At 50.9% G+C, this 12,326-nt stretch overlaps 1 protein-coding gene across 1 annotated transcript; it reads right to left on the bottom strand.

Annotated features, from left to right (window-relative positions):
* Positions 1-8,212: 8,212 nt before the first annotated feature.
* On the bottom strand, positions 8,213-11,738 carry Sp9 (Sp9 transcription factor). Its single transcript, XM_087900056.1, has 2 exons — positions 11,602-11,738; positions 8,213-10,577 (listed from the first exon to the last, which is right to left on the bottom strand). The coding sequence occupies exons 1-2, from the start codon at positions 11,620-11,622 to the stop codon at positions 9,141-9,143; spliced, it is 1,458 nt and encodes a 485-aa protein (XP_087756182.1). The 5' UTR covers positions 11,623-11,738; the 3' UTR covers positions 8,213-9,140.
* Positions 11,739-12,326: the final 588 nt, after the last annotated feature.

Below are 12,326 nucleotides of genomic sequence, written 5' to 3'. Positions count from 1 at the left end.
ATCTCCACATTTAAATTGGCAGCTGATTGTCAACCTTAATTCATCTGCACTTGAAATCTTCCTTTTCCATATAATGTAACATTCACAGGTGCCAGGGCTTAGAGACATGTATATCTTTTGGGGACTGGTTATTCTGCCTACCACAATACCCTTTCTAATATTAGACGTATCATTACAAGGTTTTTCTTCAAAACGCAAAACATTTATATTACAAAATACAAAGAAACAATATAAACTAGATATATTTTACTTTAACATGGGAGGGGTTCCTCTTCTTTGAAACGGGGTCTAACTCTCATTGGGTAGTCCTTGCTAGTCTGGAGCTCACTATGTGGACCAAGCCATTTGTAAAGTGGTTTTTCTTTTTCTTTTTTTTTTTTTTTTGAATTTAGCTACAGGTTTTGCCATATGTTCCAAAGGACTAGTAAAGCTATGGAAAAATTTTATACAAATTACACATGGCATGCAGTTCAAAAATTTTTTCCTGTTGTGAATGGATTAAATATTTATTTGATCAGAGTTTCACTTTTTAAGAACATCTCTTATTTAGTACAAAAATTGATTTTCACGACAGTCACAATTTCCAAGTTCTGAAGAAAATAAAATTTTCCGAGTTAAAACTGCTCCCTGTCTACTACACGTTTGCATGCGCAGATGTCCTGTGATGTAGCGGTGTAAACAGCCCTTTGATTATGCAGATGAAGGAGACCTGAGAGCAACCGAGCCCCTTCACCACATCCTTTAATGCCTCCCAGCACACCTCAGAGATCCTACTCCTTCACTTTAAAAAGCTTGCATTTGAAATTGATAAAGGCTAATTTACACCCTGAGTTCATCAGTGTCGCTGTGATTATTTTCTACCGTACACCTTTTTAGACTTTATAATTTTGGTAATGTCAAAACCTATGCAATACTTACTGCCTTAAAAGAGGGTTCCACACCAATACAGTGCTCATGAAGAAAAATGTTGAAATGCATCCTATAATTAAGAATGAATTAAATACTGTTTCTTACACTTTGACTTTCACCAAAATGTGCTGACACCCCTTAACTTTATAAGGTAGCCCCTACAGTTAATCTTTGATTTAATCCTTCCTGTTGAGAATATTAAACCATAAGGGACTAATTTTTAAGGCTCTAACCTTACCCACCCGGTTCTGAGGGAGATTTCCCAGTGGTTAAAGATCACATGCATCTTCAGTTTGGCTTTTGCCTTTGACGCTGAGGATGCCAGACAACCGCAGTGAGCCAGTATTCTGATTTTATTATTAACTTAGAGATGGAAGGGAGGCGTTTACTTACATAAAAACACGGTAACAGCAGCCTTCCCGAAGCTCGCTCTGCGTGCTACGGTGATACAGGGGATGGGACTGAAAATAATCTTATAAATAAAAATAGACCTCTAGTAAGTACTGGAATAGTCCCGGTTCAATGGATGTAAACTAAAGTTAACAGTGACGTTTCCAGAGATCTAGACATGGAATATTCTTCTTGCCCTAAATAGGAAAATTATTTTTAAATAAATGTGGGCACACTTCAGCATTTTTTATGTGGATAGGTCCAACTTTGGGACCATCCCTTCTCCCTGGCCTCTTAACACTGACGCATTAATTCCTGTAGGAGGCGCTGTCGATTTACAAATGGCCAGGAAAAAAAATCGGGTTGTGAGGTCAGGGTTTGTTTATCTGGATGTCTACATAGGAAATTAGTCATAATTTCCTTTAATAATTGCCCTAATAGGCAGAAGTTGCTACCATAGCGGCAGGAATGTTCACCTGGCAGTGTGACATGAATCTTGCTTAAATCGTACTCTTGCAATATGAACAAAGCTTTTTATCTGACAGGTTATGGAGAGACATTTCTTCCAGATTCCTTCATGGGACCACTGGCAGATAGCGAATCCCCTCAGTCCCGCTGTTGGAGTAGGCGTTTCTCAGTTTCAGTCACAGAATTTCGTTTCCTTTAGCCTTGAAGATCGGAGTTCAAGGACTATTTCGTGCATTCGACCTAATGGGCAAGAGGCTGGTGGAAGCCTCTCAGGAAGGCCGCATTCTCCACACTCTGCCTAAGACCAAGGAGCAGGCACATGCGCGCGCACACACACACACCGCACTTTTATTTAGACTTTCTGAAAAGATAAAGTTCACTACAGTTTTTGACAATTGTTAACAGGCCTGCAATGGCGGCTTTTGGAGCCGGTTCAGATCTGAAACACTGTTGGTAAACGAGAGGAGCAAGAGCCCATAGAACTGAACGCTTTCCTGACTTGAAGTTTCTGCCGGAAAGCAAGCAGAGAATTCTTACCACCTTCCCGGTTTTTCACGCTTTACCTCTTGCTTAGCACCAGAGAGCCCCACCGTGTACCCAGTACTGTAGAGCTGCCTGCGGAGACGCGCGAAGGTCTGAGTGCCATAGAAGCATCCGGCCGGCTGAATTGCCCTGGGGTCGCCTACCCGCCACTGGAGACATGGGAAATCACTGACCCTTCCCTGTCAATGACTTCCGGGATGCCGAGCCTTCAGAATCGACCAGATCCCCACTTCGAAGTGCATCACATTGAACCCGAAAGAAGCCAAGGGCCGGGGAGGGTGATAGGGTGAGTCCTGAACAGGTGTGGCGGGTCCTTCCGCAGATGCCGCGGCACCCTGCATCCCCTGGGGCCTTTCTGGGATTCTCACCTGGCAACCTGGGGCACAGCACATAGAGAGAAGCTGGGAATTCAGGGGCGCACTCCCGCCCTTTCTGCCCACACGCGTTACGAGATAGGGACCGATTAGCTCTTTGCATGGGTACCCACCCGGGCTCTGACCCGCCGTGGTCCAAACCCAGCCAGAAGACTCTCCCAGGTCCCTCGGCTAGGCTCGGCGCTCCCGGGAGCCTGGCCTTTGCCGCCCTGTCCCCGCCAGAGCCCGTCGGGCCTCCTGCACGTGTTCCCTGTGCGGGTCGCAGGGCGCACTCGCCCGCCGGGGCTTGGAAGGCGAGAGAATTTTTCTGCTCTCTGGGATGCCACAGGTGAAGACTGCGCTTTGGGGAAGCCAATACTAATCCCTGGCTCCTGGCGCGGGAGCAGAAAATATCAACTCTCACTAACAACCTACCAGAAGAAAGCGGACCAAGGGAGTCACACCCTATCACTTTGCATTTCTTTCATCAATGAATCACCCCCGAAGTGGCAAGATGCCTGCGAAACAATGCAAAATCCCCAGTGAATTTCCAAAGCAAAAGAAGGCTAGGTCTGGAAAAACCTACAGCTCAGACGCTAAGCTTTCCCGGATCCGGGCCAACTGACACTGGAGGAATGCGTCCCCACGGACATTCGGAAACCTTAACTCCAATTCCAAACACCGTACACATTTATATCAATAATATATAGGGAGGCAAGTCTGTATATTTACCTCATACATATTTCTATAAACTCCAGCGTCTGGGAAGGGTGGGGGGTAAATAGCACTGAACGGTTAAAATTATGGAGAAGGGATAATAACTGATTACTAATTTGAAAGTAAATAAACAGGTGACTTTTTCAGATCAAATTCCTCCTTGGATCGTTACAATAAATATCTCTGAAGGAAGCGCTCTATTTATGTTGTCATTGATTAATTCTTCACTACCTCATTTGATTTCGATTTAGAACGATTTGATTCTAATTTAATTAGCATGTAATTTGGATGTACATAATTACTGTAATTATGACATTCAGGTAAGGCAGCTTTAGGCTGAAAGGCAATTTCAAATTTTCTAGCAACCTACTTTGTACTGGGAAATGGACAAGGACTTTGCGCCCTGCTATCCAAGTAGTAATTAGCACATCTTTGAAACAGGCAGTGCGGCGGGGTTTGTATTAAAACAGCAAATACAAACCCAGCCGAGTACCCGCTACAAAGGTGGCTGTTGAATTCCCAGAAGCGCGCTGCGTTTCCCTGGCTTGAGTTTGGGGAGCCCGGCACCCCGGAGCCTCAGTTCCTCTCTCACAGCTTCGGGTGACTGCGTTTCTTTCTTCCTCCGGCGGGCGCGGGGTTGGAAGGTGTCGCTTTTTAAATTAAAATACAATAACTGCTGAGGGGGGAAGGGGAGAAAGTCGCTGCGAGGCGTCGAAGGCTCCTGGGTGGGGGGAGGGGTGGTGGACTAGGAAGAGGAGGGAAGGGGGCGGCGGGAGGCAGGACGAAGCACAGAGAAGAGAAAATTGGCCAACGCCCCCAACTGTTATCTCATTTCAGATTTGGGTTTCGAAAAGGCGAGGACAAAAGGGGTGGGTCTGCTCTGGGAGGGGGTGCGCACCCGTCGGGAGGGCCTGGGGCGAGGGCTCTGGCGGCTCCTGGTAGCCCTCCGGGGCCCCGCGCTCACGGCCCCGCCTCGGCCAACCCTGATGCCCCCTGCGCCCCACTCGGGCAGTGGTCGCCTCCCAAAGCACTGAACCCCTGCAGAGGGCTGCCGCGCTGGTCGCTGGGTCCAGGCTGGCCATAGCCTCGGGACCCTGGCTTTTCCCTCCCGTCCTAGGGGTTCTGGGAACCTGCAGAGGGCTTGGTGACCTGGTTGAGTGCGTCGCGTTCCCGCCGGTCCTGGGTAGTCCACTCAGACCCTAAGATCCCGCAGCCCTCCATCCCAGTACTTCTGGGCGAAGTGTTCGAGGCAAGCTGTGCCCACCTCGGGATCTCTATCCCGGGTCCCCGTCACTACAGCTCCCGACAGCGTTCAGCTTTCTCCTCTAGGAGTGCTGGAAGACCCTGAAATCGCCTAGGAAAGAATGCTAAATGAGACAATGAAAGAAAGCTAAGACCGGGCCAACCAGGGTGTTAGTCTGCTTTGCTTGGATTTTTTTCAGTAAGCGTGTTCCAGAAATAATCCCCTTCCCTTAGAGCCACTGCTAGGCAATGGCCCCCCAAAACTGGACTTGTCCGCGACTGAAACACAAAACCTCGCTTTTCTTTGCTTGATTTCCTTCAGCTGTCGGAGTTCGAGGCAGAAGCCGGTCTCCGCGCGCTAATAGCCGAGAGCCAGGCCGCCAGCGCGGACCTCCCAGGCAGGAGCTCTAGATGGCGCCAGAGAGCCACACTCGCCGTACGCCTCTTGGGGGAATCAAGAGCTACTGTCAAACATAAAAGCAAATCAGAGTTTTCAGTTTTTTTTAATGTGTTAAGAATGTTATTCCTTAAGAAAATTTGTAGCTAAATTATTCTCACTTAAAATAAACACTTAGTATACCAATTACACAAATGGGCGGGATTTATGTGAGATTTACTTCATCTGCATTTTTGTAGTGGAAGAGAGCCTTGGTGAATACAGATAATAGATGCAAATAAGATTAGAGTTAAAATAAATAAAGTTTCCATGTGAATAAAAAGAAATTCAATTTTACACGACTGGTGACGATTTGACGGAATGTCCAGACACGCGGTTCAGGTGCACAATCTAATCTCATCCAAATGTTTTCATTTTCAAACGTCCTTGAGGGAAGGAATTTTTTTCTACTCCCTTTTCCTCATCAGGTAGGACCCTGTTTACTCCAAGAGGCGCGCGGGGCGGAGGGATGGGGGGAAAAGACTAGCCAAGAAAGAAAAATACTGGGGAGAGTATGGTTTGGGGCCGGGTAGGCGCAGGCCCAGCAAACTTGGTCTTGGTTCATCTACTGCGCGGAAGCTGGAAACAAGAAATCTCTGGAAACTCGATGAAACAAAATTGCATTTCCCTCACCCCGGCGGGGGTGGGATTCCTGGCCCCAGATCTCAGCCTTGGCTTCACAAAACCCACTTCCAGGTCGATGCCCTCCTTCCCAGCGTGAACCGCAGCCGCGGCCTCCCCATCTACTCTACCCGGGACCTAGTTAGGCCCAAGCCGCGGGAATGCCGAGGTGGCCCTGGGGTGGCCCAGAGGCTCCTCAGTTGGGGGCCCTGCTGGGGACCTCGCCTCTGGTGCACGCTCTGCGATCTGCTAGCTTTCAGTCGGTCGCCACCCACTGAGGTCAAGGTTCTCCGCGCCCCGGGGACGCCTAGAGCTGGGGTGGCAGGGGGAGTGGGGCTGGTACGTTTCTCCTGCTGGGTTTCCGACAGGAGCCAGGGACCGGGTCCCTCTTGGCTCAGCTTCCGAGCACTCGATGTCTGGCTGGACACTGGGGCCTGGGCTGCCGCCCGCGGTTCACCGGAGCCGCGGTGATGGACGTGGGCTGACCCGCGGGGCAGAGGCAGCGCACAGAGGCCTTGATCACTGGCCTGCGGAGGGAGCCCCTCCGGGAGCGAGACCTGCACAGCCAGGCCCTTTGATCTGTCTTTATTATCAACAAGAAACAAAGCTGCCGGGGACCGACGTCCCGGCGCCCTCATTCTCAGGAACCCCCAGCACACACTCACCTCCGCGCCTTCAACTCACAGCCCCCAGACGCGCGGGGCACCCTACGGGCCTGCAAAGCCTTTGCCCAAAGTGCCCAGAATATGCGCCCTCAGCCAGCTTCTCCCCAAGACCAGACCCAAACCCGAAGACGCCTGGGGGTTGGGGGAGCAATCCCAGGTAGGAGTGGAGGAGCCAGGAAATAAAAGAACCGAAGAGAAGAAAAACTAGAGAAAGAAGAGTCTGGCAGCTGGGGCGGCAGGGACCACAGGAGGAAGAACCGCGTGCTGCAGACGCCCCGCTGGGAATCTTCCCGCTGTCTCCCTGCTACTTGTGCTTTTTGGCTTTTCAGAGCAGTTTCTGTTCACTGTTAATATCAATAATGTATTCTTTCCAAAGAATCAAAATCTTCATTTAAGTTTCCAAGGCCAGGAATGAAGAAAAAAAAAAAGAGGGAAAATTTATTGATGCTGACTTCGCTCGTAGTTTCTATTGTGTGAGAAGCCTTTTAGAAATATTTTATTCTGTAAATATGTACTTTCTTTTCCAAACATTTTTTTCAAATTGCGAAATTGTCTCATTTACCAATTTTCCTTTCGTCATTCTCTCCGTTCTCCCTCTTTTAAACTGGGGCTGTTAAGTTGGTGGTCAGAAGACAAAGAGACTGAAAATAATTTTCATTTCAATAATTGCCTTCTGGTCAATTTAACTGTGCCTTATTTTGAAAGAGACTGTCTAAATGAGATTCCTGTCCCAAATGTGTTCCCAGGCCTGATCCCAGCCTTTAATTATTCCTGAGTTTTTTTCTTCAGAATAAGACGCCGCACTGAGTAATCACAAAGAAGGCAGAGAGCATCCTTGAACCTTTTCAGAAGCAGCCACTGATATTCAAATAACCTGCGAGGGCCATTTGACGGCGAGGGGACCTAGGCATTTCCAATTCACTATTTGCATAGATCAGCCTTCTTTGAAAAGGGAAGGAGCAGTTGTCTTCCCTAACATTAAAAAGCCTAGTTATCAAATCAAGTGCTTAGTTTGGGGCTTCTAAAACGTTTACATTTTATCTCAGGTTGCCCTTTACCGTTTGACATGCAAATTTGGTGCAGTTAATTTAGACAATTAAAAAGATCTTCAAGGGAGCTTTGTCACAGAGAATATTTGGAGTTTTCCCCGTGGACCAGCTGAGATAAAGTTGGCCAGAACAAATGATGTCTAGGAGATTAATTAGATATTTGATAAGACATGAATCCCTAATAAGGGAATACAAGGCACAGGGGGCTGCTGTGTGCTCTAAGTCAAAATTAATAACATTTAACAAGATTTTCATTTAGGCATGAAATGTCTTTTCCGGGGTATTGACTCTAGCGATTTATTCCCCAGAGATGCCTCCCAACGTAGAGGGCCTTGGAAACTAAGACTTTTTTTTTCCTAGAAAGATTTTTCTTTCACAAATTGTTTAAAAATCAGATTTTAAAAACAAATCCACCAATTCTCTCTGAGCCCTCTGGGAGATGTAGGTACCTCCCTAGTTAAAACTGCCCAAAGACCTTGCTTTTTAAAAAGGCGATCCAAAGATTTAAAATGTCACCTTTTGCTAGCTCTCTCATTAAGTAATACAATTACTTGGCCTTATAACCCAACCCAATTTAATGTATGCTGTTGATATACAAATAAATAATTTTGACTTCTCAAAATGTATATGTTCTATGGCTTTTGCAACCCATATAAACTTCGTTGCCTACAACTAACATTAAAGGAATTTGTTTCCCACCACCCAAAAAAAAAATTGATCCCACATTAAAGGTTATTGAGGGGGAAACTGGATATTTTTTAAGGGGGAAAAGTGTTCAGAGTTCTTTAATAATACCAAAATGAAAATATGATGTCAAGGTTTTCTTCATACAGATAAACGCATTTAATTTCTTTAGATGACCTTAACTTACGTGTTCGAGTGAAATCGTAACTCAACATTTTAAATATCTTTTACATATATACTGACTTTCACAAAGTGCATCAGAAAATTAAAAAGAAACTCCCTGAATTTCAGGAATTCACAAAAAAAAACTATTCGAATGAACATTTACAAGAAATTAAAAGAGAACACAATCCTTCGAACCCTATTTATACAGATGTTATGAAATACAGAGAAACTGTTGCTAGACTTCCCGTTGAGTATCTCACCTTAAGCCTTTTTTGATGCTTCCTTTTTTAGGAAAAAAAAGTCTCATTGTAAGTAGACATCAAGCAGGACTTGGAGCATTTTATATATAATATAATCCACACAAAGGGTCTGTTTCTATAGGTTTCGTTTGTTCTCATTCGAAAGTTCTGACAGTCCTTTGCTGAGTGGTAGCTAGGTTTTTGTTTTTTTGTTTTTGAGAAAAGGACAGAGGATGGTGGAAGGAGTGGGCAGTGGGGGAGGGGGCATTTCTGTGTATTGCTCTTCTCTGGAGAAGTTTGTGCCTGTGGTTGCGTGAGTGCGCGCGCGCGAGTGTGCGTTCTTGCAGTTGTGGGTCTCCGGGGTGTAAGCGTGTGTGCGCGTTTGTGTGTGTGTGTGTGTGTGTTTGCAATTTTGAACCTGTTTGTGTCGGAGGATGGTTCGCTTTTGTTTCTGGACCTCGCGTTCGATTCTGGGCGCATTGGGTGGAGGGGAACTCCGGCCACCGCCCGGGGATTCGCACGGCTCCACCTCTTGCCCAACCTGGGCTCGGGGGCGTCACTGGAGCCCCTGCCCTCCCGTGCGCCCACTCGCTCGCCCTCCGAACCTCTCGCTCGCTCTGGGTGTCTCTACTTGCTCGCTCGCGCCTCTCCGCCAACCTCTAGGAGTCGTTGGGACCGGTCGCAGCTTCTTTGCCTCCCGCCGAGGCCGCCGCCGCCGCCGCTGCTGCCGCCGCCGCTGCAGCCGCTGCAGCCGCCCGGGCTGCACTGACGCCGGAGTCGTGCAGGATGAGGTCCGGGGACTCGGAGCGGGGCGTCTCCAGGTTGCTGGCGTCCGTGTCACTGTCGCTGCCCTTTTTGCCCCCGCCGCCCCCGTTGTGCGTCTTAATGTGTTTGCTCAGGTGGTCGCTGCGCATGAAGCGCTTGTTGCACACCGGGCAAGCGAAGCGCTTCTCGCCCGTGTGAGTCCGCAGGTGCCGCTGCAGCTCGTCCGAGCGCGTGAAGCGCTTGCCGCAGAAGAGCCAGTTGCACACGAAGGGCCGCTCGCCCGTGTGCCAGCGCAGGTGCGCCTTCAGGTGCGACGTCTTGCCATACACCTTGCCGCAGCCCGGGATGTGGCAGCTGTGCAGCCCCTTGCGTCGCAGGCTCGCCCCGGCCGGACCCAGCCGCTCGGCCTCCTGGCAGTTGGGGCAGTCGCAGGTGGCACGGCCAGAGTAGCGGCGGGCGGAGCGCGCGGAGCTGCCCCCGGCGGCGGCGGCCGCGGCCCCCGAGATCATGGCGCTGGCGGCGGCCGCGGCCACCGCGGCGCTGGAGTCCGAGTAGGAGGGCAGCACCGGCTTGAAGCCGTCCTGGGCCAGGAGGTGCTGGCTGGTGGAGAGCAGGTGCGAGGCGGCGGCGGCCGAGGAACCGAGGCCGGTGGAGCTGAAGGCCGAGTGCGTGAGCGAGCTGAAGTCGGGGTTGTAGGTGCCCAGCTGCGAATGCAGAGAGGCCTGGGGGGCGCCCGAGTGCAGCGAGCTCTGCAGCCCCCCGGCGGGGTTCTGCACCTCCAGCCAGGAGCCGGGGCTGCTGTGCACGTCCCACCACGACGACGCCGCGCCGTTGGTCACCTCGCCCGCCGCCAGCGTCGAGTGGAAGCCCGACTTGTACCACGACTCGTACGGGTGCGCCATGCCCACGCGCGGATACAGGCCGTCGGCAGCCGTCGTGTGCACCTTGGAGATGAAGGCCGACTGGCCGCCCGCCTCCTGCGGGGACACGCCGGCCGCCGCGGCCGCCGCCGCCGCTGAGTTAGAGAAGAGGCCGCCGTAGTCGCTGCTGAAGGCGGACGACGTGGGGGACGTGGAGGCCAGGCAGAAGGCGCTGTTGGCGGCTCCCGAGCCACCCGCCAGGCCGCTCGAACCGCGGCCGCCCGTGGCCACAGCGAAGCCGGAGAGGCTGGAGCCGAGGTTGCAGCTGGACGAAGAGCGCTTCCAGGGGTGGAAGCCGCCTTTGGCAAAGGCGCTGGACTCGGGCAGCGTCGTCAGCGGGCTGGTATTGCCGATCTTGTTGCAGGTCGCCGCCAGCATGGCCAACGGGGTCGTTCCGAAGCGTGGCTCTTCCTGGAGTGGGTGGGGTGGAGGAGGGAGCAAGGAGGAGGAGGAGGAGGAGGAGGAGGAGGAGGAGGAGGAGGAAGTGGGGGGGAAGACACAAAGTGCACCCGTGAGCAGCCTTGTGGCCCGGCGCGGGTCCCAGAGCGCCCTGACACCCGGGCTCGCGCCTCCTCCCCACGCGCTGGCCGAGGACGTGCCGCGCCCCGCGCAAGACAGAGGCGATCACAAGCGTGGAGGACCTGGCGCTGGAAAGTTCTTCCATGAGACTATAGATCAGAGATGCCTCGGTTTCCTTCACCTAGTTCGCTGCCACCCTTGTCTAGAATCAGACTTGGGTTGACGCCATAAACCCACTCTTCTCCCAGGAGCCCCCAAGTCGTCCTTCCGGGTGAAGCACGAAGGTAAACACAGACAACAAACACGCGAGGGCAGGGGGATGGCCGAAATAGCGGCCCAGGGCTGGGAGAAACTTAGAGCACTTCTCGTATGAGTGGCTACGACTTAGCTATTTTCTTTTATAGTTCAAAAACGTGGTTTTAATATTTACACACACACACACACACAAGCACACACACGCACGCACGCAGTTACAAAAATAGTCCGAGTATAAACGGCCCGGTGACGGCTTTCAAAGTCAAGGGCAAACTGGGGGAGACCACGCAAATGTAAATGTTTATTAATGTAACTGCATGGCCTGCAAAACAAGACTTTTATGGAAAGCACTGTCCTGTAATGCAACCTCAAAGCAAGGGGGTGGGGTAAAGTCAAAGGGAGAAAAAGAAACCTTCAGCTTTGCTTTAAAACCAATTAAAAGGGAATTTGCTTAAATTCTTTACTTGCAAAGGCAGTGCCCCAGGTTCCAATAACTTGAAAAGATCAGTTCCGGAAATGTGGAAAATGCTCAAAAGGAACCTGAGGCTGCGGTCCAGCAACAGTTTCATATGAGCCGAGGACCCAGAGAAGCCATAAAGAAAAACATAACTCCAGTTTAAAAAAAAACCGAGCAACTGCATTGCAGGGCTTTTTTACTTACCCCGAGTATAGACGTGGCCATAGCAGGTCTCTTGGCTGCGCGACGAGGCCGGGAGCGGTGCTAAGCCTGGCGGCTGCTGGGAAACACAACTCGTGTCCCGCGCGGCTCCCGCGTCCCGCGCTCGCGCCGAGCGGACTCTGGGCTCCCGCCGGCAAAACTCAGCCTAAGTGCCAGGAGCGCCCGCTTTGAAGTGCCGCTGACTGCGCCTCTCGCCCAATGAGGGCGCAGGCAGAGCAGACGGGAGCTGCCCCACAGCCAATCAGACGCGCCGAGGGGCCCGAGCCCGGGTTCCTGGCGCGTGCCAGTCAAGTCTGCGGGCGTGGGTGGGAGGGGGGGGGCGGGCTGGGGACAGAAGAAATTACAGTGCAATTAAAAATTTACACACACTCACGTACCAAGCCAGGTTTAAGTACCGTTGAGACAGATCCACAAGACCCCCCCCCTACACACACACACACACACACACACACACACACACACCCGGGTCACCTCAAGATGTTGCTAGTTAGGACTGACAGTCTTCACTCCCCACTTGTGGGAAAGAAGCAGGAGAGGTGGGGACACCCGGGCCTAGGGCACAAGTGGAAAAGATTTGCGTTCACTTTATGTGTATAGGTTCTTGCTGGGAAGAACTTCAACTTGTATCCATCACTCCCTCTCTCTGTCGATTTTATCATTGTCGTGGTCGTTTTATCAGTTTCTTATTCCCACTGTATTCGGCTTTA

The sequence above is a fragment of the Myodes glareolus genome, chromosome 21 (genome assembly GCF_982192425.1).
Source record: "Myodes glareolus chromosome 21, mMyoGla1.1, whole genome shotgun sequence".
Taxonomy (NCBI): domain Eukaryota; kingdom Metazoa; phylum Chordata; class Mammalia; order Rodentia; family Cricetidae; genus Myodes; species Myodes glareolus.
This window is presented reverse-complemented; position numbering and strand designations above follow the sequence as displayed.

Excerpts from the sequence above, each read along its gene's own strand:
- Sp9 (XM_087900056.1), bottom strand. The coding sequence starts at position 11,622 with ATGGCCACGTCTATACTCGGG. Across the intron at positions 10,578-11,601 it reads TGGCCACGTCTATACTCGGG|GAAGAGCCACGCTTCGGAAC; the intron begins GTAAGTAAAAAA and ends CACCCACTCCAG.